The 25,856-nt window shown below is 36.5% G+C and overlaps 1 protein-coding gene and 1 pseudogene across 1 annotated transcript in view; both read left to right on the top strand.

The window, feature by feature from the left end:
• Positions 1 to 3,296, top strand: part of LOC134384292 (Fc receptor-like protein 2) — a 37,873-nt gene extending 34,577 nt beyond the window's left edge. Inside the window, 4 exon segments of the mRNA XM_063105855.1 lie at positions 781 to 808; positions 1,346 to 1,431; positions 1,685 to 1,750; positions 3,217 to 3,296. Coding sequence (XP_062961925.1) covers positions 781 to 808; positions 1,346 to 1,431; positions 1,685 to 1,750; positions 3,217 to 3,296 — 260 coding nt within the window.
• Positions 3,297 to 13,441: 10,145 nt separating this feature from the next.
• Positions 13,442 to 14,198, top strand: LOC134384291 (voltage-dependent anion-selective channel protein 1-like; annotated as a pseudogene).
• Positions 14,199 to 25,856: the final 11,658 nt, after the last annotated feature.

Below are 25,856 nucleotides of genomic sequence, written 5' to 3'. Positions count from 1 at the left end.
AGCACAAACGGGAGCATACTCTTGAAATTGAGCATGTCCCTTATAATGGTGACCTCTAGAAGCCACACTCATACACTCGTGGGTATTACAACAGTGGTTAACTTCTAAGGAGCATAAGGCATTTGAACCTACACCCACCTATATGACCTTGTTTCCTGAGCTATTAATAGCAGAACTAGAAAATAGCACCTGGACCACTATTAATATGCCCTCCTGCTATGTGGACACACCTGATACTCTATGCTGATATGCTGTGATTCTTGTTGTGCTTCTCTCTGCAAAGCTAAATGGTGCCAGAGATAGCCTAGTGGACCTTATGAATGCTGATATGAAGCCTAAATGCAAGACCACTGCTACTGGATGTTGCAAATATAAAAACAGTTAAAAATTAAGAATGGCCTTGTAAAGTCTAAAACAGGAGAGTAGTAAAGTAGAATTAGAGCCACCAACAATTAAAATATATTTTACAGTAACTAAAACAGCATTGTAGAGGTGCATGAATGGACAAAGAAACAATGGAACAGAATAGAAAATCCAGACAGTGACCAATGCATGCAGAGTTTACCATTTGAAGTGGCATTTCAAATCAGTGGGGAAAAGAGTGGATTTTTTAACTAATAACTAATAGTGTTGGAATAAATAAGTGGCCATTTGGATGGAATATAATTGAATTACTATTCTATATCTTATATCTTATCAGCTGATTATGTACAGTTATGTAACAGCTTTAAGAGATAAACTTTCTCCCCTGAAATAAATGTTTCTTTATCTGCTTTTCAGGAGAAAGTTCTAGAACTAATGCACCCAGGTGAGAGCTCTTTCTAGCCAAAATTTCAGTTCTGGAAGGCTCCCTTATTAACAATTTAAATACTCATTGCTATTTTGTTTGTACATAGGAATTAAAGCTATTTGATTATATGGTATCTTTCTATAATACTCATGTCTCTACTTTATTACATTTGGGGCGAAAATATGCATAGAATGGAGTTTATTTCCTCAAGGGAATACTGTCTTATAGGAAACGTAAGATATGTACAGAGTACACAAAAAAGTGAGCGAGATAAAGTAATGAGAGAGGGGGAGGTGAAATTCTATAAGAGTTTATAAGAGAAAGAGATTGAATCTGGGGCAATATTGTCTTATTTATAACTTTTGAAAAAGCCGAAAGTGAGAAACAGAAAATTTTTACAGTATCAGAGTAGATAGTTTATACAAAGGGCCATAAAATTACCAAGCCAAGAGTCATGCCTGTGTGGTTTCTACCTATTCTTTCCCCAGCCTGTCTCTTCTCTGTTCTCACTCACTGCCCTGGGGGCTATCACGTAGTTATTTTATTTTCTCACAGAGGTGCTTCCAGTCCAAACCCTCAAGAGTTCACCCACTCCAGCCCACTTGCAGACATGGAGGAGCTACAGCCGGTGTATGTCAATGGTGAGTCTCCCCACTGGGAGGCGCTCTGGGACTGAGGCAGGGAGGGCAGAGGGAGCAGGGGAAAAGCCCATGAGGCGTTCTAGCCATCCCACCCCATGAGGCCTGGTCACTCCCAATGAATGAATGACTTTTTTGAAATCATGTTGGGGTAGGGAGGGAGGATATAGTCATGAAGCAGGGGACTGGGAAGATTGTGTATGAAGTTTGAATTCTTGGCCATGGACATCTGTGAACTCTTATCTTCTCCCTGCAGTGGGCCCTGTAGGTGTGGATGTGGTTTATTCCCAGGTCTGGAGCATTCAGCAGCCAGAAGAATCAGGTAGGAAACTGCAAATTGGTTCTTGTCAGATGTCCAGCAGAGGCTTCAATACATCACTTGCATTTGTTCTGAGATCTGTAGATCCCAGAGAAAGCAAAAGACATCTGGAGGCAGGCTCTTGTGAAGAAGCTGAACTAAAAATAAATAGGCAGATGATACATTGAGTTTTCATTTGGATGGGACTAGAGAGTCAGAGAGAACCTGAGATACCAGGCAGAGACAGGAAATCAGGCAAGAATGAGAATATCTAGAGTCATAATATCTAAAGTCCAGGAGAAATCCTTTCAGTTGAAGAGGGTCATTTTAAAGGACCTGCAGTCTTGGAATGGGATGGGAGGAATCACCGAATTAATCAACCTGATCTAGAAAATTTTCACTTTGACATGTAGCTTTGCAAGAACTGAGATGATAGTTCTGTAGCAATGCAGAGCCGTGTCCTTCAAGCTGCTGCTCCAGTGCCATTGAAACTACAGTCTTAATACTTTGTCCTTTGGTCTGTGCTCCTGCGTGCCTCTAATGGAGCCAGTGGCTGTTGGCAGCTCGGCTAGTTTTCTGGTCGGTGGTCATCTACACACTCTCTTCTGAGCCTCTGAGGCTGGGTCTTCTACTATCCTTGCTTGGAGTTGTGCCACTGCAGCTTCCTGTGGAGTTGATTATCCTATCATTCTCCTTTTATGTCTGTGACCAGCCCAGCAGAATCAAAAAGGTACAGTTGTCTCCACTGGATGTTCATCTTCCAAGCCCTCTAGGTGTTAATCTGCAGTTAGGAGAGAAAAGTAGATTCACTCCCCCTATGCACACATGGAAAGAAGGGAGAAAGAAGCAGACATCACTGAGCAGCCCCTGTACCCAGACTTTAACTGCTGTGTGACTCAGGTTCTGTCCTCACTTATCTGTGCCTCCAATTTTCTTCTATATAGTGTGGTGACCCACCCATGGCTGGTTATCTAAGGAACATAGAAGAATGACAAGAAAGTGGGCCTGACAGAATGTTGTAATGGTCAGAGAAGCCAAAAGGAAAATATGTATATATAAAGATAATAACCCATCAGAAGTTGCATCAGAGAGAGGAAGGGCTTTGTTAATAAATATTGGTGGAAGGCTCAGAGGATGGACGGAGTCTTAGAGGGACTTCAGAGTGAGCAATATTAAGGGATGTATTTTACAGAACTGTAGTAGATGGAATTTGACACATTAAGCATAGCAGTTCTATACCCTGTGATATAAAGTCTTGGAGTGAGGTTTAAGAAGGAACCCCAGAGCTCAGTACTATATATATATATATATATATATTTTTTTTTTTTTTTTTTTTTTTTTTTTTCCCATAGCAAACACCAGAAGGACATTTCTGGAGAACAATGGAGAACAAGGTGAGCTAGACTCCTTGGAATTTTTCTATCTTGGCTTTCTCCATCACGTTCCTTCTCCTGCTCACTTAGCTCCTTGCTCTTGTGTGTCTCTTCCAGGACTCCCAAGTGATCTACTCTTCTGTGAAGGTGTCATAACACTTGGTGGAATCAGAGGAGAAGATCAGCAACAAGGGTAAAGCATCACTAAGGATTTCCATAAGACCCTTATAAAAAAGTTCAAGGCTCATCACCTGACACAGCCAAAATGTGGTCCAGGGACTGTAAGCAAGCCATCAATTTTGTGTCATCAATTTTGTTCCCCTCATATTTCTTCCCCAATATCTTATTTTATTCATTAAATATGTATTGAACTGCTACTACATCACAGGCACTGTGCAAGGAAATTATTTCTGCTATCTTCTCTTAAGCTATCAATGTAAAAAGAGTTGAGGAAAGAAGAGTGAAGAAGAGAAACAAGGTCTCACCTTCATCAACTCTGAGGCAATGTGAACAGGATCTGTTCCTGGGCTGTTCTTTCCCTCCCAAACTGTAACTCAGTTGTCTTTTGCCTCCCCAGAGACATTAAAGTTTTAAATTGAATTTCTTCTTGCTTTTGTGAGAACTTGAGGGTTCAGTTTGCAGGAAGAAACAGCAGCCAGAATTAGCTTGACATATTGTCCAGAATCATGAATGTTCAATTGTACTTCAATTTAAACAAATTAACAAGGGTATCTTTTTGAAATCCGAAGGTTTTACATGAGTGTAGGGAGTAAGAGCCCAGCCTCTATAGCACACTGACTGCAGCAGTGTCCCAACTCCATCCCCTACTAATTGTGTGGTCTTGAGCAAACTACTAACTTCCCCATGCCTCAGTCTTCTCACCTTTAAATGAGGGTAGCCCAGGGTAATTATGAGGAATAAATAGATATTTGTAAATTGCCTAGCAGTTTCTGGCAAATAGGTAGCACACCTAGTGTTCATTACATAAAATATGCACAATTATCATTCAGTCTTCAAAGTCAGTACTAAGAAAGTTGAAAAAGCTGAGTAATGAGGATCTCAAGTCAAATGGCTGTCAAAGACAACTATCAGAATTTTCACCACAATGCATCTTTGATTAACATTTTGTATCATTCTATCTCCTGCACAAGGTGGTTCAACAATGGAAAGGTGTCACTCAAGGCCTGGATTTGATATTTAATTTACCCAGAAATAATTTAGAATGTTGTATAAACTCTATAGAATAATTTTAAATTTCATCAGAAGAAAATGAATAATCAAGAATGGTTATAATAATTGTTATTTAAATTTTTATATTGAAATGATTATAGATTCACAGGGAATTACAAAGTAATTTACAAATTGGCCCTGTAACCCCTTAACCCAACATCTCTCTGTGGTAGCATCTTACATAACAATAGTATTGTCAAAACCAGGAAATTGATATTGGTACCATCCACAAAGCTTATTCAGATTGTGTGTGTGTGTGTCTGTGTGTGTGTGTGTGTGTGTGTGTGTGTGTGTGTAATTCTATGCAATTTTATCCCATGTGTAGCTTTGTGTAATGACCACCACAATAATCAAGACAGAGAACTGTCACTACCACAGGGCTTCCTTGTGCTACCTCTTTATGGGCACACTGACCTCCCTTCACTCCCCATCTCTGGTATCAGCCACCAATCAAATAACTCCATTGTGTTATTTCAAAAATGTTCTATTAATAGAATCATAAACTATGTAATGTTTTTAGATTAATTTTTTTCACTCATTACATGCCTTGAGAGCCATCTTTGTGTGTATCAATAATTTGTTCCTTTGTATTGCCGAGTAACATTACATGGTATGGATGTACCACAACTTGTGTAACTGAGCAGGATAGAACAGGGACTTGACCCAGGGAGGCTGTTCATACTGACACCAGCTAGCAACGTCTTAACCACCCTACTGATCAGCTCACCCTTCTTCAGAGCCTTGTGGTTTTCTAAGCAGGAAACAAAACCACAAAGTACAAAAAAACCCTGTTCTTTGATTCTCAGAAAAGTGCTTGCTCGAGCAAAAAGGCATCCAAACTCCTTTTCCTTCCCCTTTTTCTTGAATATTCCTTCCCTTAGTTAAGATAGAGAAACACCCCTATCCCCAAACAACATATAAACTCTTCCTTAAAAATGCATGTGGCTCTCTTCAGTCACTAGGAGATACCCACGCAACCTCTCTGAGTGTACTTTCTTTTTTTTTTTTTTTTTTTAAAAGATGACCAGTAAGGGGATCTTAACCCTTGATTTGGTGTTGTCAGCACCACGCTCAGCCAGTGAGTGAACTGGCCATCCCTATATGGGATCCGAACCCGGGGCCTTGGTGTTATCAGCACCACACTCTCTCGAGTGAGCCACAGGCCGGCCCTCTGAGTGTACTTTCATGTTGCAATGAACTTTGAGTGTGAGTGTGACTCTGCCACTTGAGCTTGAAGGTATTGTGGGTTCCTGATGAGAGTGTTCCCTCAGGAGATCTCAGAACCTACGTCTCCAACTTCATAACCGTTATCCATTGGATGACATTTGGGTTGTTTCCAGGTTTCGGCTATTATGAATAAAGCTGCTATGAACACTGATGTACAGGTTTCCAGTGAATGTAAGTTTTCATTTTGGGGGGATAAGTGTTCAAGAATATGATTGCTAGGACTTATAGTATGTGCATGTTTAATTTTAAAAGAAAATGTCAAAGCTTTCCAGAGTGGCTACCAATTTATTTTCCCATCATCATGAATGAGCAATCTGGTTTCTCTGTATGTTTATCAGCATTTGATATTATCATTATTTTTTATTTTAGTCATTCTGATAAATTTGTAGTGGTATCTCATTATAGTTTTAATTTGCAGTTCCCTAATGGCTGATGTTGTTGAACATATTTTCATGTGTTTATCATTCTGTATGTAGATCCTCTTTGGAAAAATATCTATTCTTGTCTTTTGCCATTTTTTAATTGAATTGTTTGTTTATTTTTACTGTTGAGTTTGTTAGCTTTTTATATTATCTAGGTACAAGTATTTTGTTGGATATTGGTTGCAAATATTTTCTCCAACTCTACAGTTTGATTTTTCACTCTCTTAATAAGGTCTTTCACAGAGTAAAATTTTTAATTTTCAAAAGGTCCAATTTAATGATTTTTTTCTTTTATGAATGTTTTCTTTTCTTGCTTTTGGCATCAACTCTAAGACTCCTTTACCTAATCATAAGTCCCAATGATTTTCTCATATGTTTTTCTTTCTGAATTTTCTATATTTTAAAATATTACATTTAAGTATGTGATTCATTTATGTTGATTTTTGTAGAAGGTGTGAGACTTAAATTGAGGTTTATTTTCTTTGCCTATGAATGACCAATTGCTTGAATGCCATTTATTGAAAAGGCTATTCTTCCTTTCAATTGTCTCTTTAATTTTATTTTTAATTGTACATATTTGTAAGGTACAGAGTAATATTTCTATACATGTATACACTGTGTGATTATCAAATCAGGCTAATGAGTCTATCCATCATTGCAAACATTTATCATTTCTTTATGATGAGAACATTTTAAGTCCTCTATTCTAGCCTTTTGAAGATACACAATAAATTATTGTTAATTATAGACACCTAATGCTACTATAGAATACTAGAGCTTATTCTTCCTATCTAGCTATAATTCTGTACCCATTAACCAACCTCTCCCTATTCCTCCTCCCCCTACATTTCCCAGCCTCTAGTACTCTCAATTCTGTTCTCTACTTCTATGAGCTCACATTCCTTAGCTCCCACATACAAGTGAGAACATGCAGTATTTTTCTTTCTGTGCCTGTTTTTTTCACTTAACACAATGTTTTCCAGGCTCATCCATGTTACTGTGAATAGCATGATTTCATTCTTTTTTATGGCTGAATAGTATTCCATTGTGTGTATATATACCACATTTTTAAAAAATCTATTTATCCATTGATGGACATTTAGGTTGGTTCCATCTCTTCACTATTGTGAATAGTGCTGCAAAGAACATGGGAGTTCAGGGGTCTCTTTAATATGTTGATTCCATTTCTTTTGGATATATACCCAGTAGTGGGACTGCTGGGTTATAAGGTAGTTCTATTTTTAGTTTTTTGAGGAACCTTCATGCTGTTTTCCATAATAGCTGTATTAATTTACATTTCTACCAACAATGTGTGAGAGTTTCCATTTCTGTGCATCCTCACCAGCATTTGTTATTTTCTGTCTTTTTGATAATAGCCAGTCTAACTGGGATGAGATGATATCTCATTATGGTTTTGCTTTGCATTTCCCTGATGATTAGTGATGTTGAGAATTTTTTACATACCTGTTGGGCATTTGAATGTCCTCTTTTGAGAAATGTCTATTCAGCTCACTTGCCCATTTTTTAACCACATTATTTGTTTTTTTGCCATACAGTTGTTTGCATTCCTTGTATATTTTGGATATTAATGCCTTGTTGGATGAATAGTTTGCAAATATTTTTTCCCATTCTTCAGGTTGCCTCTTCACTCTGTTGATTGTTTCCTTTGTTTTGCAGAAGGTTCTCAGTTCAGTGTAGAAAAAGAGGAAGTCAAATTGTCCCTGTTTGCAGACAACATTATCTTACATATAGAAAAACCTAAAGACTACAGCAAAAAGCTCTTAGAACTGATAAACAAATTCAGTAAAATTGTAGAAAAAAATCAACATACAAAAATTAGTAGCATTTCCATATGTCAACAACAAACCAGCTGCAAAAGAAATCAAAAAAGCTATCCATTTACAATAGCTACAAAAAAACTCCTAGGAATAAATTTAAACAAGGAGTGAAAGATCTTACAATAAAAACTACAAAACACTGATAAAAGAAATTAAAGAGTACACAAAAAATGGAAATACATTCCATGTTAATGGATTGGAAGAATTAATACTGTCAAAATGACCATACTACCCAAAGCGATCTATACCGATTCAATGCAACTCCTACCAAAATACCAATGGCATTCTTCACAGATATAGAAAAAAATTTTTGAATTCATTTGGAATAACAAAAGACCCTGAACAGCCAAAGCAATCTTGAGCCAAAATGAATAAACTAGAGGCTTTACACTACCTGATTTCAGAATATATTACAAAGCTATAGTAATTAAAGTAGCATGTTACTGGCATACAAACAGACACACAGACCAATGGGACAGAATAGAGAACCCAGAAATAAATCCATGTACCTACAGCCAACTGATTTTCAACAAAGGTGCCAGGAACATACATTGAGGAAAGGACAGCCTCTCAAATAAATGGTTCTGGGAACACTGGTTATGCAAAAGAATGAAACTAGACCCCTATCCATTACTGTATACAAAAATCAACTCAAAATAGATTAAAGACTTAAATATAAGACCTTAAACTATAAAACCAGTAGAAGAAAACATAGAAGAAATGCTTCAAGACATTGATCTGGGCAAAAGTTTGTGAAGATGACTTCTAGGCTAACCAGTTAGCTTGGCTGGTTAGAACATAGCCTTGTAACACCAAAGTCAAGGGTTCAGATCCTGGTGCCAACCAGCCACCAAAAACAAACAAAAAAAACCCCCACTAAAACCAAAAAACAAGAACAACAAAAAGAATTCTTTTAAAGAATAAGTAACCAAAATAAAAAATAGACAAATGGGACTATGACAATTTCTTTTTAAACTTTGTCAAAAATCATTTGAGCATATATGTGTGGATATGTTTATGGGCCCCTTTTTCTGTTGCACTGACTTGTGTGTCTGTCCCTCCACCGGTAATGTCCTGTCTTTATCACTGTACTTACATAGTAATCCTTAATATCAAGGAGAGTAATTCCTCCCACTTTATTCTGTTTTCTCAAAATTTATTTTACTATGAGTTATTTTTAACAAAGGCTAATGAGGACCAGCTGTAATATAATAACATATTTTAAACTATAAAAATGAAATTATCATGCTAGTGGCCAAGAATTGATAAACCAAAGTAATGGAACAGAATTAGTCCAGAATAGACAATCCAAAAGAAAAACAACCTGTGGTATTTGTATAAATTTAACTAATGATAAACAAAGCATCACAAAGGAAAGAAATCTTCATTTCAAGATTATTATTATCCTTCTCACTATTTTTATTCTCATGTTGAATTTCCTTTCTTTCCACCATCAAAATAGCCAAGGAAACACAAAAATTAGGAGGAATGTGCATCAGCACACACACAAATAAAACAAATTCCTATGAGATATTATGTAGATGAAACCAGATAAATAGAAATACCTATGAGTGTGCCTAGAAAATACCTGCCCAGAAATTAAATAGATATCATCTTTGGTAAGACCGAATATCTAAGTTCTGAGCACCAGGGACTGAAAGTCAGCATGGCTTATGGCATTATCACAAGGTGGGGGTAATCTTACCCCTGTAATTAACCCTGGGGAACCAGCAAGTGTCAGAACACAGACAACATGGCCAAGGTGCCTACCTATAGCCATCATTAGATAGTACCAATGGCCAGAGAAAGCAGATCCAAGTGGGCTTCTAAGGAGAACAGTCAAGCAGGTTGGAGCATTTCTTTCTTTTCCACTGTTTACTGTATTCTTCAAGGTTAAAGATGATGTCTCTAAGTGACAGAGTAAAGGCACACTTCATGATCATTAGACAAATGTCAGAAAAATATTGTTATAAATAAATCCAAGAAAACAAGGAAATGAATGGCTATAAAGACTGAATGACAAATATTTTGCAAATCTGGTGATTTATAATTATTTGCTTTCAATCAAAATAAATAAGAGTCTAATTAAGTTGCAAGTCTGGGGATCATTAAAAGTAACTTTTGGGCCGAGCCCATGGCGCACTCGGAAGAGTGCGGCGCTGGGAGCGCAGCGACGATCCCGCCGCGGGTTCGGATCCTATATAGGAATGGCCGGTGCGCTCACTGGCTGAGTGCCGGTCACGAAAAAGACAAAAAAAAAAAAAAAGTAACTTTTAATGATAGATCATTATTTTTTGCATGTAACTATGAAGGGGCTTAAAGAATTGTGTAAAAATTCTATTTTAAAAACTCCTTTTATCAAAATCTTTTATTTATGTGAATGAGGTTTCTCACTGATGACATGTATAAAAAAGAAGAATAGAAATAGAATTTAGGACTGAGATTTTTGCATACTTATATTTTGCATCTCCATTGACAAGAGCAGCATTTGGTCTTTGTACATTTTCAATAAATGTCTGCTGAATCAGTTCAATAAATTTATCCATGGATACATGAGCCAATTAAAAATGTTAAAAAGAGCCCCATCCATTCATTAAAAGGTATATTTTCAGTAAAATTTACCTTTTTGTGTTTAATAATTTTGTCCAAATCTGTAATGTATTACTGTGATTTTGGTCTGTTGTATGCCTATAATAATTCTAAACATAATTTAGTCCAGAAGAAATATTCTAACACATACAGACTTATGATCACAGAAAATTTTTTTTAAAAGTGAGAGTGATCATTAAAAGATGTTCCCTCAGACCCCCATTCCGGAGCCCAGGGCATCGAGCTGGGAACCAGACCCCTCCCCCTCCCACAACCAGGCACACCACCAGCACCAAGGAGCATGCCAAAAACATTGCCTCCTTGTGGGTGGCCCACCACAACCACCACAATAACCATGGCTGCCACAAAAGTGGCTATACATCACAACCTCCATGCAGATGGTCCACCAGCCACTGGAGTGCATTGACACAAGAAGAGTCACCGGCAGAGACCAAAGAAAAGAAGAGGATGTCTCTCTCCACAAAGCCCATTCCAGAGTGACAGAAGAAGCATCTGTGCTATGATAATATTGGGGGACCTGATCACACCTCTCAGCATTGGACAGATCATCTAGGCAACAAATCAACACAGTAACCATTACTCTTTCGGAGAGAGAGAAGAAATCTAGGGTTATCAGTGGTGGGAGGGGTGAGGGAGAGAGGGATAAGGAGAGATTGGACAAGGGGCATAAAGAATAACTACAATTTGTAACAATATACATACTAGTAATATTGATTTTATCAATGTGTGTCAACATTGAACCTCCAAAATACGTATAATCAATTATGATTCAATAAATAAATAAATAAATAAAAGATTTTCAGAAGACTGCATTGCACTTAAAATTTTGAATGAAAATGTGCATTCACGGAGAAAAAGGAACAAGAAACACTACAAAATTTTACTGGCAAAAGAAAGTTTTTTCACATACTTTTAAAAGTATTTGCAACAACATGGATGGACCTTGAGAGAATTATATTAAGTGAAACAAGTCAGGCACAGAAAGAGAAATACCACATGTTCTCACTTATTGGTGGGAGCTAAAAATTAATATATAAATTCACACATACACACACACACACACACACACAAAAAAAAAAAAAAAAAAAACAGGGTGGGGGAGAAGATATAACAACCACAATTACTTGAAGTTGATACGACAAGCAAACAGAAAGGACATTGTTGGGGGGGAGGGGGGGAGGGAGAAGGGAGGGAGGTTTTGGTGATGGGGAGCAATAATCAGCCACAATGTATATCGACAAAATAAAATTAAAAAAATAAAAAATTAAAATTAAAAAAAGAATTTTTTTTAAATTAAAACTGTAAAAGTATGATAGTAAGCATCAAATCCCTAGAGTGTTTAGATTTTATTCTATACACTTATAAAAATGTTACAATAGTTCATTGCAAATATCAGTATTTACTGTGTCCAAAATTACATCTTTGCAAGTACATAAATTTAGGATAAAAAAATATTAAATGTCAACTTAAAAATAGGAATACATGAACCAAGAGGCATGAAAGCAGTTGACCAGGACAACTTCCCAATGTGTCCCTCCTAGCCAATCGTTCATAAGCCACTGGTTCAGGAGATTCAAAAAGAACTTTATAGCAGCACTTAGCACCACCTTAGCAGCGATGAACTCCTCAGTGATTATTTATACCCAATCATCCCTAAAGGATACTACACACTCTCTTTATTAATATTAACTCTGGGATAAATCTCTTCAGGGGAACATATCAAAATGTACATAAGGACATAGGTAACTCTATGTATCTCTGCTCAGCAATGTCTACCTCTCCCCCCAAAAAAATCCCAAACTCACCTTTATCTATTAAGACTCGAGTATCTACATGTTTCTGGCTTGCCAGAATCTGGGGTATATCATAGCATTTTAGTAATCCAAGGTCTGGCCCAATGGTTGAGTTGCCAGTGACCTCTCTGGTTTTAGATGGAGACTATCTGACTAAGAGGTACCATTTAGAGCTCTAGAAGTTTTCGACATGAGACTAGTGCTCAATACTCATTAGACACACCAAATTGTGACAAGTTAAGAAATAGCTAACTAGAGAAGTAAATATGAAAATTATAATCTTCAAAATAAATAACTGACAGGTGAATTGATCAACATATGGAATAACATTAAAGAAAAATAGTGGACTGGGAGATCAAGAAGAACTCTCCTAAAAATATCAAGAAGTGGTAAAGAGATGGAAACTATAAAAGGAAAGTTAAGAAAATGGATGATAGCAATGAAGTGTCTGTATGATGCATTTACTACACATAAAAATAAGAAAAAATGTGAAAAAACAATAACCAAGAATTTTACAAAATCAGAAAAAGATAAAAGATTGCACATTGAAAGTGTTTTAATATGCTAAGCTGCATAGACAGAAAATATCTAAATATTGAGGTAAAATTTAGGAATATCAAAGACTAAGGGAAAATTCTGAAATATTCAAGAGGATAAAGTATTATCTATAAGTCACAGAAATCAGATAAGACTTCTTAATAATAACATTAAATGCAATAAGTCAAATAATATTTTCAAAGTGTTCAAGGAAAAAAGTCAAACCTATAATTTCATATCTACTAGACTTTAATTAAACTGTAAGGGTACATAAAGATATTTTCTGGTATAATTTTCACACACACACACATACACTCACCACTAAAAACACTTTTAGAAGAAGTGATTGGTAAGAAGAAACATACATGCAGGAATATGCTACAAGATACAGAAAGTGAGTTTGAGTATATAAGAATATAGTTAAATTTGGTTTTTTAAACAATGACAAAATAAATAGAAAAAAATGAAGCAAGTAGATAAAATTCTATTACTTAAGCTTCAGTTTGATAACATGATTGAAAGGTGGTTGAGGGAGTTATTTTGAAGAAATGTATGTAAATGAATATAGTTACTCATCTTACTTAATTACCACCAGACATGAACAGAATGTGTAACTTGCAGAGCAGCATAAGAAAATTCAACCTCTAACCCCAATGAGGCTGCTGCCCCTGTGTCTGAGCAGAAAATGGCTATACCCAGGCATGCTGATCTTGACAAACCTGCCAAGAATGTCTTCACCAAAGGCTATGGATTTTTCTTAATACAACTTGATTTGAAAACAATATCTGAAAATGGACTATATATTATAAGCTCAGGCTCAGCCAACACTGAGGCCACCAAAGTGACAGGTGATCTGGAAACCAAGTACAGATAGACCAGATATGGTTTGATGTTTATGCAGAAGTGGCACACTGATAACACACAAGGCATGGAGATTACTGAGGAAGATGAGTTCACGTGCAGACTGAAGGTGACCTGTGATTCAACCTTCCTAACACAGGGAGGAAATGCTAAATTCAAGACAAAGTTCAAATGGAAGCATATCAACCTGGGCTGCAGCATAGATTATGTACAGGGTGCTCTTGTGCTGAGTTACGAGGGCTGGCTGGCTGGACACCACATGAATTTTGAAATTACAAAGTCCCAAATGCCTCAGAATAACTTTGTGATTGGCTACAAGACTGATGAATTCCAGCTTTATATTAATGTGAATGATGGATTGGTGGAATGAGTTTGGCGGCTCCATTTACCAGAAGGTGAACGAGAAGTCGGACACTGTCCTCAGTCTCAGCTCGAGAGCAGCAAACAGTAACACTTTCTTCAGAGCAGGAGCCAATCAGATTGACCCAGATGCCTGCTTCTCAGCCAAAGTGAACAACACCAGCCTGATAGGTTTGGGATACACTCAAACTGTAAAGCCACCTATCAAACTGATGCTGTGAGCCACGAGCTTGGTCTAGGACTGGGATTTCAACCATTAATGAATACCGTACAATTTTTGAATTTTAAACGATTTTGCAGCATAGCTACCTTTAGAATTTAGTGTACTTATTAATGTACCTTTTAATGTAGGATACAATTATTGCTAAATATGTTAGACCTCAAGTTTAAAGATGATTCAGTTTTAAGATATTACCCTTTCAGAGTTACAAAAGAAACTCAAATCCAAAGAAGGTCCCTTCAGCTGTAGATTTGGGGGAAATTGGTGGCCCCTCCAGAGATGTCAGGTTTCTTTCTTTATCTAGAAATGGCTGCAAGTGGAAGCTGATAATGTGTAGGCACTTCAGAAAGCTATATTGAATAAGTGAATGAAATTGTGACTCCTGAGAATTGAACCCTGATTTCCTACCCTAATTGAGGAGAGGCTCATTGCTTGATGGTATGTACCAGCTCTTCAGAAAGGGACCTTTATAGACAAATCTTATGGCCTGTTTCTATTACAGTCCATTGCACTTTTTTTTTTTTTTTTTACACCAAAAGCAGTTTTCAGGGTGTGGTGGCTGTTTCTTTTGTTCCATTTTGGAGTAGAAAGAGTACGTGTGGTGCGGTCAATAATTCAGGACTTAATTTCCTTTAATGTTGCGACTTTTTTTTTTTTTTTTTTTTTTGCCCTTACACCACAGAATAAAATAACTACACACTGAAAAGAGTCTCTGTGGCTGTAATCACACTCAGAATCTTAAACTGGATTTCTGTTGTACTCTCACCACTCGATTTATTTTTTATCAGTTTAATGGTTACATTTTAGAGAATTCCATTTTGTGCAGAATTGCAGCCTCCCTTTCAAATGCTGTAACTAACATCACTTAAATAAAACTTGAATAAAATATTTAAATTTCAACCTCTATAATGAAAATTGGTAAGCACATGGTAAAACATAAAAAGAAAATATAGGTAAACAGAAATGACAAAATAAAACAGCAGAAATTAGGTCTGGTTAGTACAGTAATTATAATAGCTGGCAATTGAGTTAAACTTAATTAAAACGCATGGACTCTTGGACTGAATTTTTTGAAAAATACAGCAACACATTAGAAAATATATTTATAACACAATAACTAAACAAACACAAATAATACCATTTGAATTTAATATGATTCAATTCAAATAATACTATTTAGATTATTAATTGGAAATGAAACTATTTTTTCCTCCCATTTTATCATAAAAATGAATTTTGTGGTGATAAAATTCTCCTTCTCCTAGGAGAAAACTCAAGTAAGTCTCATTGTTTTTCTTCTCACTCTTAGGTAATAGGTAAGTTGAGTATTTAATTCTCCATTTACTAATTAGTATGTTAAGTGCCAGCTATTTATCAAAATTTTAAATTGAGTTAGCATCAAATCATCCCTCTTCTCTCAGCATAAGTTTATTTCATGCTGAAAGCCTACAGTGAAAATGGAATATGAAATTTGCTTAGCTCATCTTCTTATTTTGCTTGCCTATTCTCAAAATATATAAAGTACAAGTCAGAACTTTAGAAAAGGGAAAGTGAATCAAGAATTGTAACTGATGGTCACAGGCTCAGATCCCCATACCAGCCAGCCACCAAAAAAATCTAATTGTAATTGACAATTTTAATAAAATCATTCTGGAAACCAATAGATAAAATAAAAACTAAATAAAAGCATATCTTTTAATAATGTATTCAAATATAGATAAATTCACGTAGAACTAAAAATTTACATTCTTTGTGAGTTCTCATGGAACATTCAAATAAGTCAATCATAAGTTCAATGAAAAAATTAACCTATGTTTTCAAACCATAATGCAATAAAATTCAAAATTGATTAAAGAAGATAGTGAAAATAGCCTCATGTATACAAAAGAAAAAAATTACTCAAAATAACACCAAAGAGTAAATCATAAAACATATTATAAAAGACAACAGGATGATGAAAGCAAAATGTGAAAAATATAGAACAGGGTTAGTGCAATACCAAGAGGGAGTTTTATTGAATTAATTAACAATTATTTATTGAATTAATAAAAAAAGATCAAAGTCAAGAGGCCTACTGTTCTACTCAAAAAGGTAGTAAAAGGAACAAAATTCTCCTATCTAAAAGGGAAGGAATAGTAAAAAAAAGACAAAAATAATAAAATAATGAAAAACAACTGAGAGAGAGAGAACAGCAAAATAGTAGCTGTTTCTATAAAAAGTCTAATGAGATAAACACCTGGCAAGACTGATTAAGAGATAAGGAAAAGAGAAAATGCAGATAAAATACATGCTATTAATGTATATTAACTAGGTACAGATATATGGAGATTTAACAACAGTTCTGATGAATAATTACATATCAATAAATTTGAAACTTTTGCTACTGAATATACTAGGGTGTACCCTTCGAGAGGTTCTAAATTCCCCACATATTCTTGTTCATCTCCATTGTGTATTAGCAACCCTGTTTACCTTGATAATAATAAGTACTCCCTGCTAACTTAGTAAACCTCTTTTTTTCGCCTGTTTGTCCATTAACATGAAGAGCCCCATACTGCCAGGCCACAGTCTGTTTCCAGATCAATAGAATCATTGTTGTGTCCCCAGTGGAAGCATTCTCTCTTCTAAGGCCTCTAGGTAGAACCCAAAGTCATAGGAATGGGAAGAAAATATGTTGAAAGTGGGTCATAGGTCATATCAGTGGGAGGTATCATAAATTATATCCCACTTCCACTCGTCATTTCTCAAACCCAAGCATTCTGACTATGGGAGAAACAGTATAATATATTGGCATATAGACATGGTAACTATAATCTGGGTCTTAAAAAATGAATAGGAAGTTCTCAATGAAAATCTAGAAAGGGAAAATATGTGTGAATTAAAAACAAATCCACAGAACCACAGTGGACCAGCACTTTAATCAACATTACATGGAGGTCTTTTTCATTGCAGAAAGTCAAAAAAGAAAAAAAGAAGAAAAAAAGAAAGGATTAAACAGGGAGAAAAAGAACTAGTATATGATTGCATGTGTACCAAATCCAAAAGAATATGTACGTAAATTATTGGAATTAACATAAAAAGTTTAGAAAGATTACTGAACAAAAAATTGATAAACAAAAACCAATGGATGTCTTTATTACATCAACAAAAGTAAAATGAAATGCAAAAAAAAAAAATCATTTTTGCTAGCATAAAAAGTACCTAAGAATAAGGAAAACGAGACACTTAAGACCTCTACAGAGATAACTATAAAAGCATTAGAAGAAATTAAGAAAGACCTAAAAAATAGAGAAATATGTCATATTTAGTGGTTAGAGGTTTCAATATAATAATGATCTCAATTGTTCTCAAATTGGTCTATTGATTTAATAAAATCTCAATCTTAATCCTAATCAGTTATTTTTGTTTATTTTTTATAAAATTAACAAGTTGATTTTAAAATTGATATTCATATACGATTATAAATGCACAGGGCAAAGAATAGCAAGACACTTTTAATAAAAAGAGAACAGATGGGAAGACTTCATAAGATTAAAAGGTATTTTGAAGTTATAATAGTTAGAAAAGTGTAATATTGGCACAAGAATAGACAAATAAACCAGTGCAGAGAATTCAGAAACTGACCCATGCATATGTGTACCCTTAATTTATAATAAACATAACACAGGAGCAGGGAAGAGGAGAATTTTCTGTAATTGATTCTGGGATAAATAGATATCAAGATAGGGAAACAATAAATTTTAATTCTTTTCTCATTCCATTTGGAAACAATAACAGCAACAACAAAAACAGTTCCAAGTGAACTATTAAACTAAATGTGAGAAACAGAATAGATTTGTAGATGATAATTTAGTATAATATCTTCATAATTCAGAGTAGAGAAAATTCTTAAATAAGATAGCAAAGATAAAGGAAAAGATCGATAAGTTCGGCTACATTAAAATTAAGAATTTCTGTTTATCGAAAGACACAGGGAGAAGTGCAAAGCAGGGCCACAGAGTGGGAGAAGATATTTACATTACATAAACCCAAAAAAGGGTTTGTATCTGAACTACAAATCATAAAGAACTACAGATCTACAAGGAAAAAAATGACCCAGAAGAAAACCTATAAAAATGTGTTCAACCTCCTCAATAACAAGAAAAATACAAAATAAAATCACAATGAGATACCATCACAAACAAATGGGAATGGCTATATCTAAGTGGAGCAACAAGAACTAGACTCAATGTAAATTGGTTCAACCACTTTGGAAAACTTTTAGGCACTATCAAAAATTGACATATATAAATACTACCCTGTGACTCGACAATCCAATTCCTGTATAAATGTGTGCTTGTATATACTAAAATGCTCATAATATCCATAATATCGTTATAATAACAGGAAAAACCCTCAAAATTATTCAAATTGTCATAAACAGTAGAATGGATAAATAAAATTGTGACCCATTAGATCCAATAGAACATTATATAGCAATAAAAATGAACAACCTAGAATGCATGGATAAATCTCATAAACTTAATGATGAATGAAAGAAGCAAAACGCAATAGAATACAAATAATTTGATTTAATGAATATAAAGCTCAGAAACAGGCAAAGCTAAACAATACTAATACTATACTACTCAGGACAGGTAGAGCAAAGTGAAGAAGTAAAATAGCATAAAAATTAAAATGTACGAAATGGGGGGTGTTGTGATGGGGAAGGGGCATGCAAGGACTTCTAGGGTCCTGGTAATATAATACCCTATTTCTTGGTATCAGTGGTGATTACTTGGGTGATTGCTTTACAATAATAATTTGTTGAGCTAAACACTTTTGCTTTATGCACTATGTTGTATGTATATATTACAGATGGAGGGGGGAAAAGCCTTTTAAAAAGAAAAGATGGTAGTGAAAGATTGGACTACAGCATGACAAGAAAAAGAAAAGTGGAAGGAGTCAAGAGCAATTTTATCAAAGAACAATGATAGAGCTGGGAAGGAGAAAAGAGAAGAATCAAAGATGATTTTTAGTTTTCCAGCTTGAGCATCTGAGTGGATAGTGATGGGTACATCTGAGGAAGAGTACTTGTGGTTAAAAAAAATAACAAGGATTATTTTAATTTTGGATACGTTAACTTGGAGGTGCCACTAAAACATATGAAGGATAATGTCCAGTGAATGTTGGGTATTTTGGTCCAGGTTCTAGAATATGGAGAGAAGTCTGTTTAAGAAGTGATAATCAAATGCTGTATATGAGGAAGAATCAAAAAGGACATGTAGAAAAAGGAACAAAAATGCCTAGGACTGAAACCAGAGAAATACTAGCATTAAGGGCTGGGCAGAAATAAGGAACTGCGAAGATGTCTGAGAAGGAACAGAAAGAGAAAGCAATGTAGAAAGAAAGTGAAGAGTATTGTGTAATGAAGACAGAAAATAAAGAATATTTCAGAAATGAAGAGGTCAACCTTAAAAATTACTGCCCATAAGTCAAATAAAATAAGAAATGAAAAAGTCAAGATCATTGGCAACTTTGGCCAGAGTTGATTCAGTAGAATTATGGGGGGAAATTTGCAAACAGATTGAAAACTTGAGTAAGCAGGGGAGATGTGGAAAACCTGAATGCATGGTTTCAAGAAATTTGGATGTAAAGGAAAAGAAAAAATAGATGATAAAAATAAAGGCTGACAGTCATAAAGTATTTGCTCTGTGCCAGATTCTAGTACTATTTTCCACTAACATTGCTGGTTGAGAGAAACGGATGGATCCAGTATTGAGAATTAGTAGGTTTAATGGTGTGAGAAATTGAAGGAGTTCTCATCAGACGTCCTCTTTTTTTCCTGAAAAGCAAGGGGTTAAGTCAGACTTTAATCTGAGAGTTGGGAGTAGGGGTGTAAATTGGGCAAGGGAGCAGGGATGGAGGTTGCAGGAAGCTTCCATGGCACCTCCCCTAGAGCTCCTCTGCCCTTTCCATCTGCTCCTCCATCTCCTCTGCTCCTCTTCCACCATTAGCATTCTCTTAAACATTGATCCTAGTCGTCAGGGCTCAGTCCCAGGACAACCTCTCTCCTAGTCTAGACGACTTCCTGGACAATCTCATCTACTCCCATGTTTTCAGCAGTTTTCAGGTAGAGTCTGATCTGAAAATAACTCAACCACTGCACAAAGGGGTCAAATGCCTTCATACTGTGTGTAATAAATCTCACATACCTGGACTAGTTCAAGGTTTTGCATTTTAACCATTCCATGGCCATTATATGTGGGCTTGGAATCAGATGCATTTTGTCTACCATTTTGACTCTCATGGAACATCTGACCCTAAAATGGAATGTAGCTTCTTAGAAGTCTTTTCAAGCTTAGCAGTCAGTAAACCACAAAGCTGCAGTCTTTTTGCATTTGGTCTGTGGGTGTGCATCCTGCTTTATGTCGCTCTTGTATTTTAGTTCATCCAGTAAAAGAACATTATTTTCAGCTCTGAGAATCAAAGAATGAGATTCAAAGGGAAAGGAAAAAGAGGGGGTTGGAGAGCGAGAAAGGAAGAGAGAGAGAGAATAATATTCTGTTTGTATTTTATTGTATTGATTGTTACACTTTCAAATGTTGTTAGGATCAGAAAGATGGCATTAAAACACTCTGTCTCATTCTAGGATAAAGTGCTAGTGAGGTTAGATCCCTATCCTCTCTGGCCATGAAATAGTATGACTTCCTTCTGTCTCGCCATTTATGTAGAAACTTTCCTCTGAGAAACATTTATGTCATGCCAATACCTTGTTCTACAACGTATTTATTTCAAATTTGGTTTTCACATAGCAATTTGTATATACTCTTTTTATCACATTTATCACCCTTCATTATAAAAACTTGTATACTTCCTTGCAGATTTTTACGGTTCCTATCTCATTTCGTTTTTGTAGCTATCAGAGTTCTCAGAAGTTATCACCCACGTTCATGAAGCTGTGGCCCCAGGACTAACCCTGCTCCTGTGGGTATCCTCATGGGACCACTGGTGGGCAGTCATATAGAATTTTCTGAGAAGATTCAGAAAAAATAAATAGTTTAATTACATAAAACCAATGTCACTTGGAATCCAAGGCTGAAAATTTGCTAAAATCATATTTCCTATTCCAAATTAATTCCAATAAGCAATTCAGAGGTTCTGTAATAAGATTAAACAGTAACATAAGACCCTCCAGTAGTAAAATTACAACAACATAGAGATGCCACAAATTTTACTACAAACCTCTTCCCTTTTTAATATCCCTAGGAAGAAATTAAAGTTTAACAATTAAATCCCCTTATAAGGAAAATTTCAGACACATTGAAATTCAAATAAATTAACGCCTTAAATCAAATTATATTTAAGAGTTACAAGTCAAAAGAAATTAATGTAACTCCTGGCCCCCGATTTCTTATTTTGCTTAATCTCAGCTAAGAGGGAGTTCTCAATGTCTGGATAGAGCTAAGGTTGTTTTAGCAATTACTGACTAAGACTGTCTCACAGTTGAGTTGAATCATTTTCTTCAGAACCTCAGAGGTTGTATGGGTTCAATGCCAAGACTTTCGTGAACCATGGTTTTAATGAGTTCAAAGGATTAATAGGGCATGAAAGAATATTGATAATCTTTTATCACAGGCCCTATATCCACTGAATCTTAAAAAGCCAATGCCCAAACCTACAGCAGTAATACCAAGCAGGCTTACATTCCTAGAATTTATATTTAATGTCTCCACAGACCACAACAGACATCCATTCCCATACAAAGAAAAGGCAGTAGATAAGGAATTCTTTGTTTAGCTTCAGCAGAATGCCAGGTGGTTGGGGCCAGCTAATGCCAGTTGAGTCAGAACCTTTGCACTTAAACTCAATTGTGAGAAACCTTCCAGTACAAGGTTAATGTTAACACTGGCATTCACTATTTTGGGGGAGGGTGGGAACCACTTATTTTGTGCCTTTCTTTCCCATCTAATCTATTCAAAACCTCTTAGTTTTCACTTCCTCACTGAGTGAAGTGTATCTGACACCTCGGTTCTGAGCTTGGCAAGGGTTCTCTTAAGTGACATAGCATCTGCACTCTCATAAACAGACAGCTATGCTGAGAATGAAATTGTATTTTCACCTTGCTCTCACATTTATTTCAGTTAGAAAATATATCTCAGCACCTTCCTGAGATGAAACTGCTATATATGTTTCTGAAGCCTGTGCCCTAAAGGGTCCAGTGACAACCAATCCTTCCCAAATATACACCCCAAGAACCTGACATTCACCTCTTTTAAATTTGTTTTAAATTTATCAGCTACATAGAATACAGGCAACACCTGCACACCCATCTACAATAGCTCTACAGTCTTGAAGCTCTCTCAGTAATTTAAATTTTTTCCACCCTTGTGAAAGAGGGTAAGGTTAGGCCTGTGAACCAAACCAACTCCATTTACCCTGCAGAGGACACTTTGTTACTTTTCCTCTCCTTAGTCATGAGAACCCCTCCTCTCCCCGCAGGGCACATGATTACCCCATGGCCCACCCTGATAAAATAAACTAAGATATGAGGGAAACAGATATTTACTGCATTGCAAAACCCCTCCCCAAGGCTTATTTACTGTAATTGTAAAGATTCAGTTACAGATTAACCTTAAGACCACTGTAGGAATTCCCACATGAGCACAAAGCTTCAAGGTAAGCACTACAATGACCCTCCTGGGATGACAATGATGAACACTGCCACCATTTTGGACCTACTGAGCAGGCACAAGGACCAAAGCCCTGACTGAGCATGCGGCCATGATACAAACAGGAAGAACACAACGGACCACCTCCAATTACGCTGGCCTGTATCGTTTAACTCCTTTCCCTATAAAAGACAATGAACAGCTTCCCTCAGGGGACTAGCTTTACTGTAGCTACCCCCTTTATGCATAAGTATATCTCCTCTTTTAATAAAGCATTGCTTGCTTTACTGCTGGGTACATTGTTCATTTCTTGTGGAATATACTAAAAAGCATATGTACTTCATAGGGCCTGGTTTTCCAAAGCCTTGCAGTTTCAAATATTGACCTTGCAAGGACAGGAAATTTCCCTCAGGCTATGAGTCTCTGTTGCAAGATAAGGATTGTGGCACAGCAGGTTGCTGGCTCAAAATGTAAATACTGAGAAATTGCTGTTAAGAAGGAATGTTTGCTAAGATCAAACTGTTGTTGATAGGACCACTTAATTGCCTTACTGGAATGTCATCTGGCTTGTTTCACTGAAAGTTACCAGCCTATACTGTTAAACTATAATCCCACCTATGTCTCTTCCTGTAACTTCCTGGTCTGGAAAATAAATGCAGGAAGAGAACCCCAATTTTGTGTTAATTTCCCAAGGAAAGAATTCCTCTCTCTTGAGGGTTCCACTGGGAGATTAACCACTTCAGGGCTTCTCACTGCTCGGAAGAGATGGGCTTTGAGTAATCCTTTGCATCTCCGTCACCCATGGGAAGTGGGGTGACAAATCCGTGGGGGGCAAAGCAACACAAAGCAACAATTTCTATGGGATCCAAGAGCCTAATTCGATAACACGTGATCCTAGAGAGCACATGAATTCAATAGTACTCCCTCCAGTTTACTCCTTGAGCCTGAATGCAGCCTGGAATCTGGGGTGACTGATACAGGGAGACTTTCTAGGGCTGGCACTAGCAATTTTAAACTAAATCTCTATTGTTGCTTTGTAGCACTCAAGGAATCTTACAGCTGAAAATACTATTCCAGTCACCAGTGCCTTAAAAACCTATTAAGATTTCTGCTTTTGCTAACAAAGACTGTCTGCTTCAGCTATGACTACCTAAGAAAAGCCACTCAGGATACCAGAGACCTTTGTTGATCCACCTTGCAGCCCCCAAGGCGCTGCTGCTAGGCAGCCCCTGTAGCCATCCAGGGGGCTACTACCTACAGGTAAACCTTTGCCTGGTCTGTCCTTGCTTACAAAGTCTTCACTGCTCTCCTGAGTCCCCTCTTGTGCCTTTTGCTATTGTCATTCATGGGTGCAGCCCTACCTCTGTAGAAACAGCCACTGGTCTATGAACAAACCCACCATAAGCTCATGTCACTCACCAAGGTCTCAGAACCATGGGCCCTGAGACTGCAAACCACTTTCCCAGGCTCAGTAGTTAAGTTTAGGAGGTGGCCCACTATTAGTCTCTTTGATCTAGAAAACACCCTGCTCTCTTGACCCAAAGTTGAAAGCCACAGGGACTGGTCTCACCAAAAGTCTCTCCTGTGATACATGGCTCCCATATGTTTGTTTCTTTGGTTTTAGTTTTCTTATGCATAAGCCCAGCCCCAATTGTTTGTGTCTCTGAGAATTTGCTCTGAAACTCTAGATTCCCCCAGTGCCTGTTCACAGACCCCTCTAACAGCAGGCTTGCACCCAAGGGAAGTACATGGAACTGAGTTAAGTGTGCCTCATTTATTCCCCCCAAATTTACAAGTCAGACAAGGCACTTCATGTCTCCCAGAGTGGAGTGAGTTAAGGAGCAAAGCTGGAGTGGCCTGCATATGGAAGAAAACAAGTGTCCCTCCAACACAATCATTTATTAATTTATTTATACAAATTAAAAGTGATTCTGTTCAGTTAGGGTAGCCAGATTTAGCAAATACAAATACAGGACTTCTAGTCACATTTGAATTTCAGATAAGCAATGACTACATTTTTAGTGTAATTATATCTCAAATATTATATGGGATATAGTTATTTGTTTTTTTAATCTAAAATTCAAATTTGACTGGGCACTCTATATTTTATCTGGCAACCCTATACTAAATGTCAGGTACTGTGGTAGGTGCTGGGACCATATAATGTGTGCATGACATAGTAGTCCCTGCTTTACAGAAGGGGAGTAGAAAACGTAATACTTTTGGCCCCAGATGGGCAGTAAAATTCAAAAGGCTGTTTTCCACGCATCTCTTTCTAACCACAGGAAACAACTGTTAGTAGTAATCATCAACATCCTCACCTTTGACTATGAAATGAATTTGCATTTGTTTGTGAGTAGAATTAGTCTATGACACTCTACAACTCAAAGCTATCCATATTCAACTGAACCTTCCTTTTGTTGATGGCTGTGCTGGCCACAGAGAAATCAAAGGTCAGTCCCAGGCATATTTTTCCCTAAAGCTCCTTACAATACTGAGAAATACTGTCAAAGGGTAGGAAACTATACTTTGCTGTGATGAGCTCTGTGACAGAGGAAATGAAGTGTTACTAACACACATGAGGGGAACACTTAGCCCAAACTTAGGAGGTCAGAAGAAGTAGCATCCACACTTTACAATAATTAGTTTACAATGACCCTGTCCTATGAATGAACTGAGTACAATTTAATAAATAGTTTAATTTAATTTAAACAAATACATATAACCAACACCTCTTCTCTAGAATATTGGAGAAAACTTCAACCAAAAGTGACTAAGGATACATCTGAAATGCATCTGATCCTCTTCTGTTATCATCCTGCTCTTTATTGTTTGTTGGTCTTTCTCTAATTTAGCAAGTACTTATTGACAAATTAGTATGTGACAAGTGCGTTGCTAGGAATTGAAACATAATGGAGAACAAACCTGACTTGTTTTCAGCCCTTGTGATTCTACAGTCTAATGAGAGAAATGGACACATAAATACATATAGAAAGACAAAATTTGGT

Source organism: Cynocephalus volans, chromosome 8, assembly GCF_027409185.1.
Source record: "Cynocephalus volans isolate mCynVol1 chromosome 8, mCynVol1.pri, whole genome shotgun sequence".
Lineage (NCBI taxonomy): Eukaryota > Metazoa > Chordata > Mammalia > Dermoptera > Cynocephalidae > Cynocephalus > Cynocephalus volans.
Note: the sequence above shows the minus strand (reverse complement) of the source record. Positions and strands in the feature narration are given on the sequence as shown.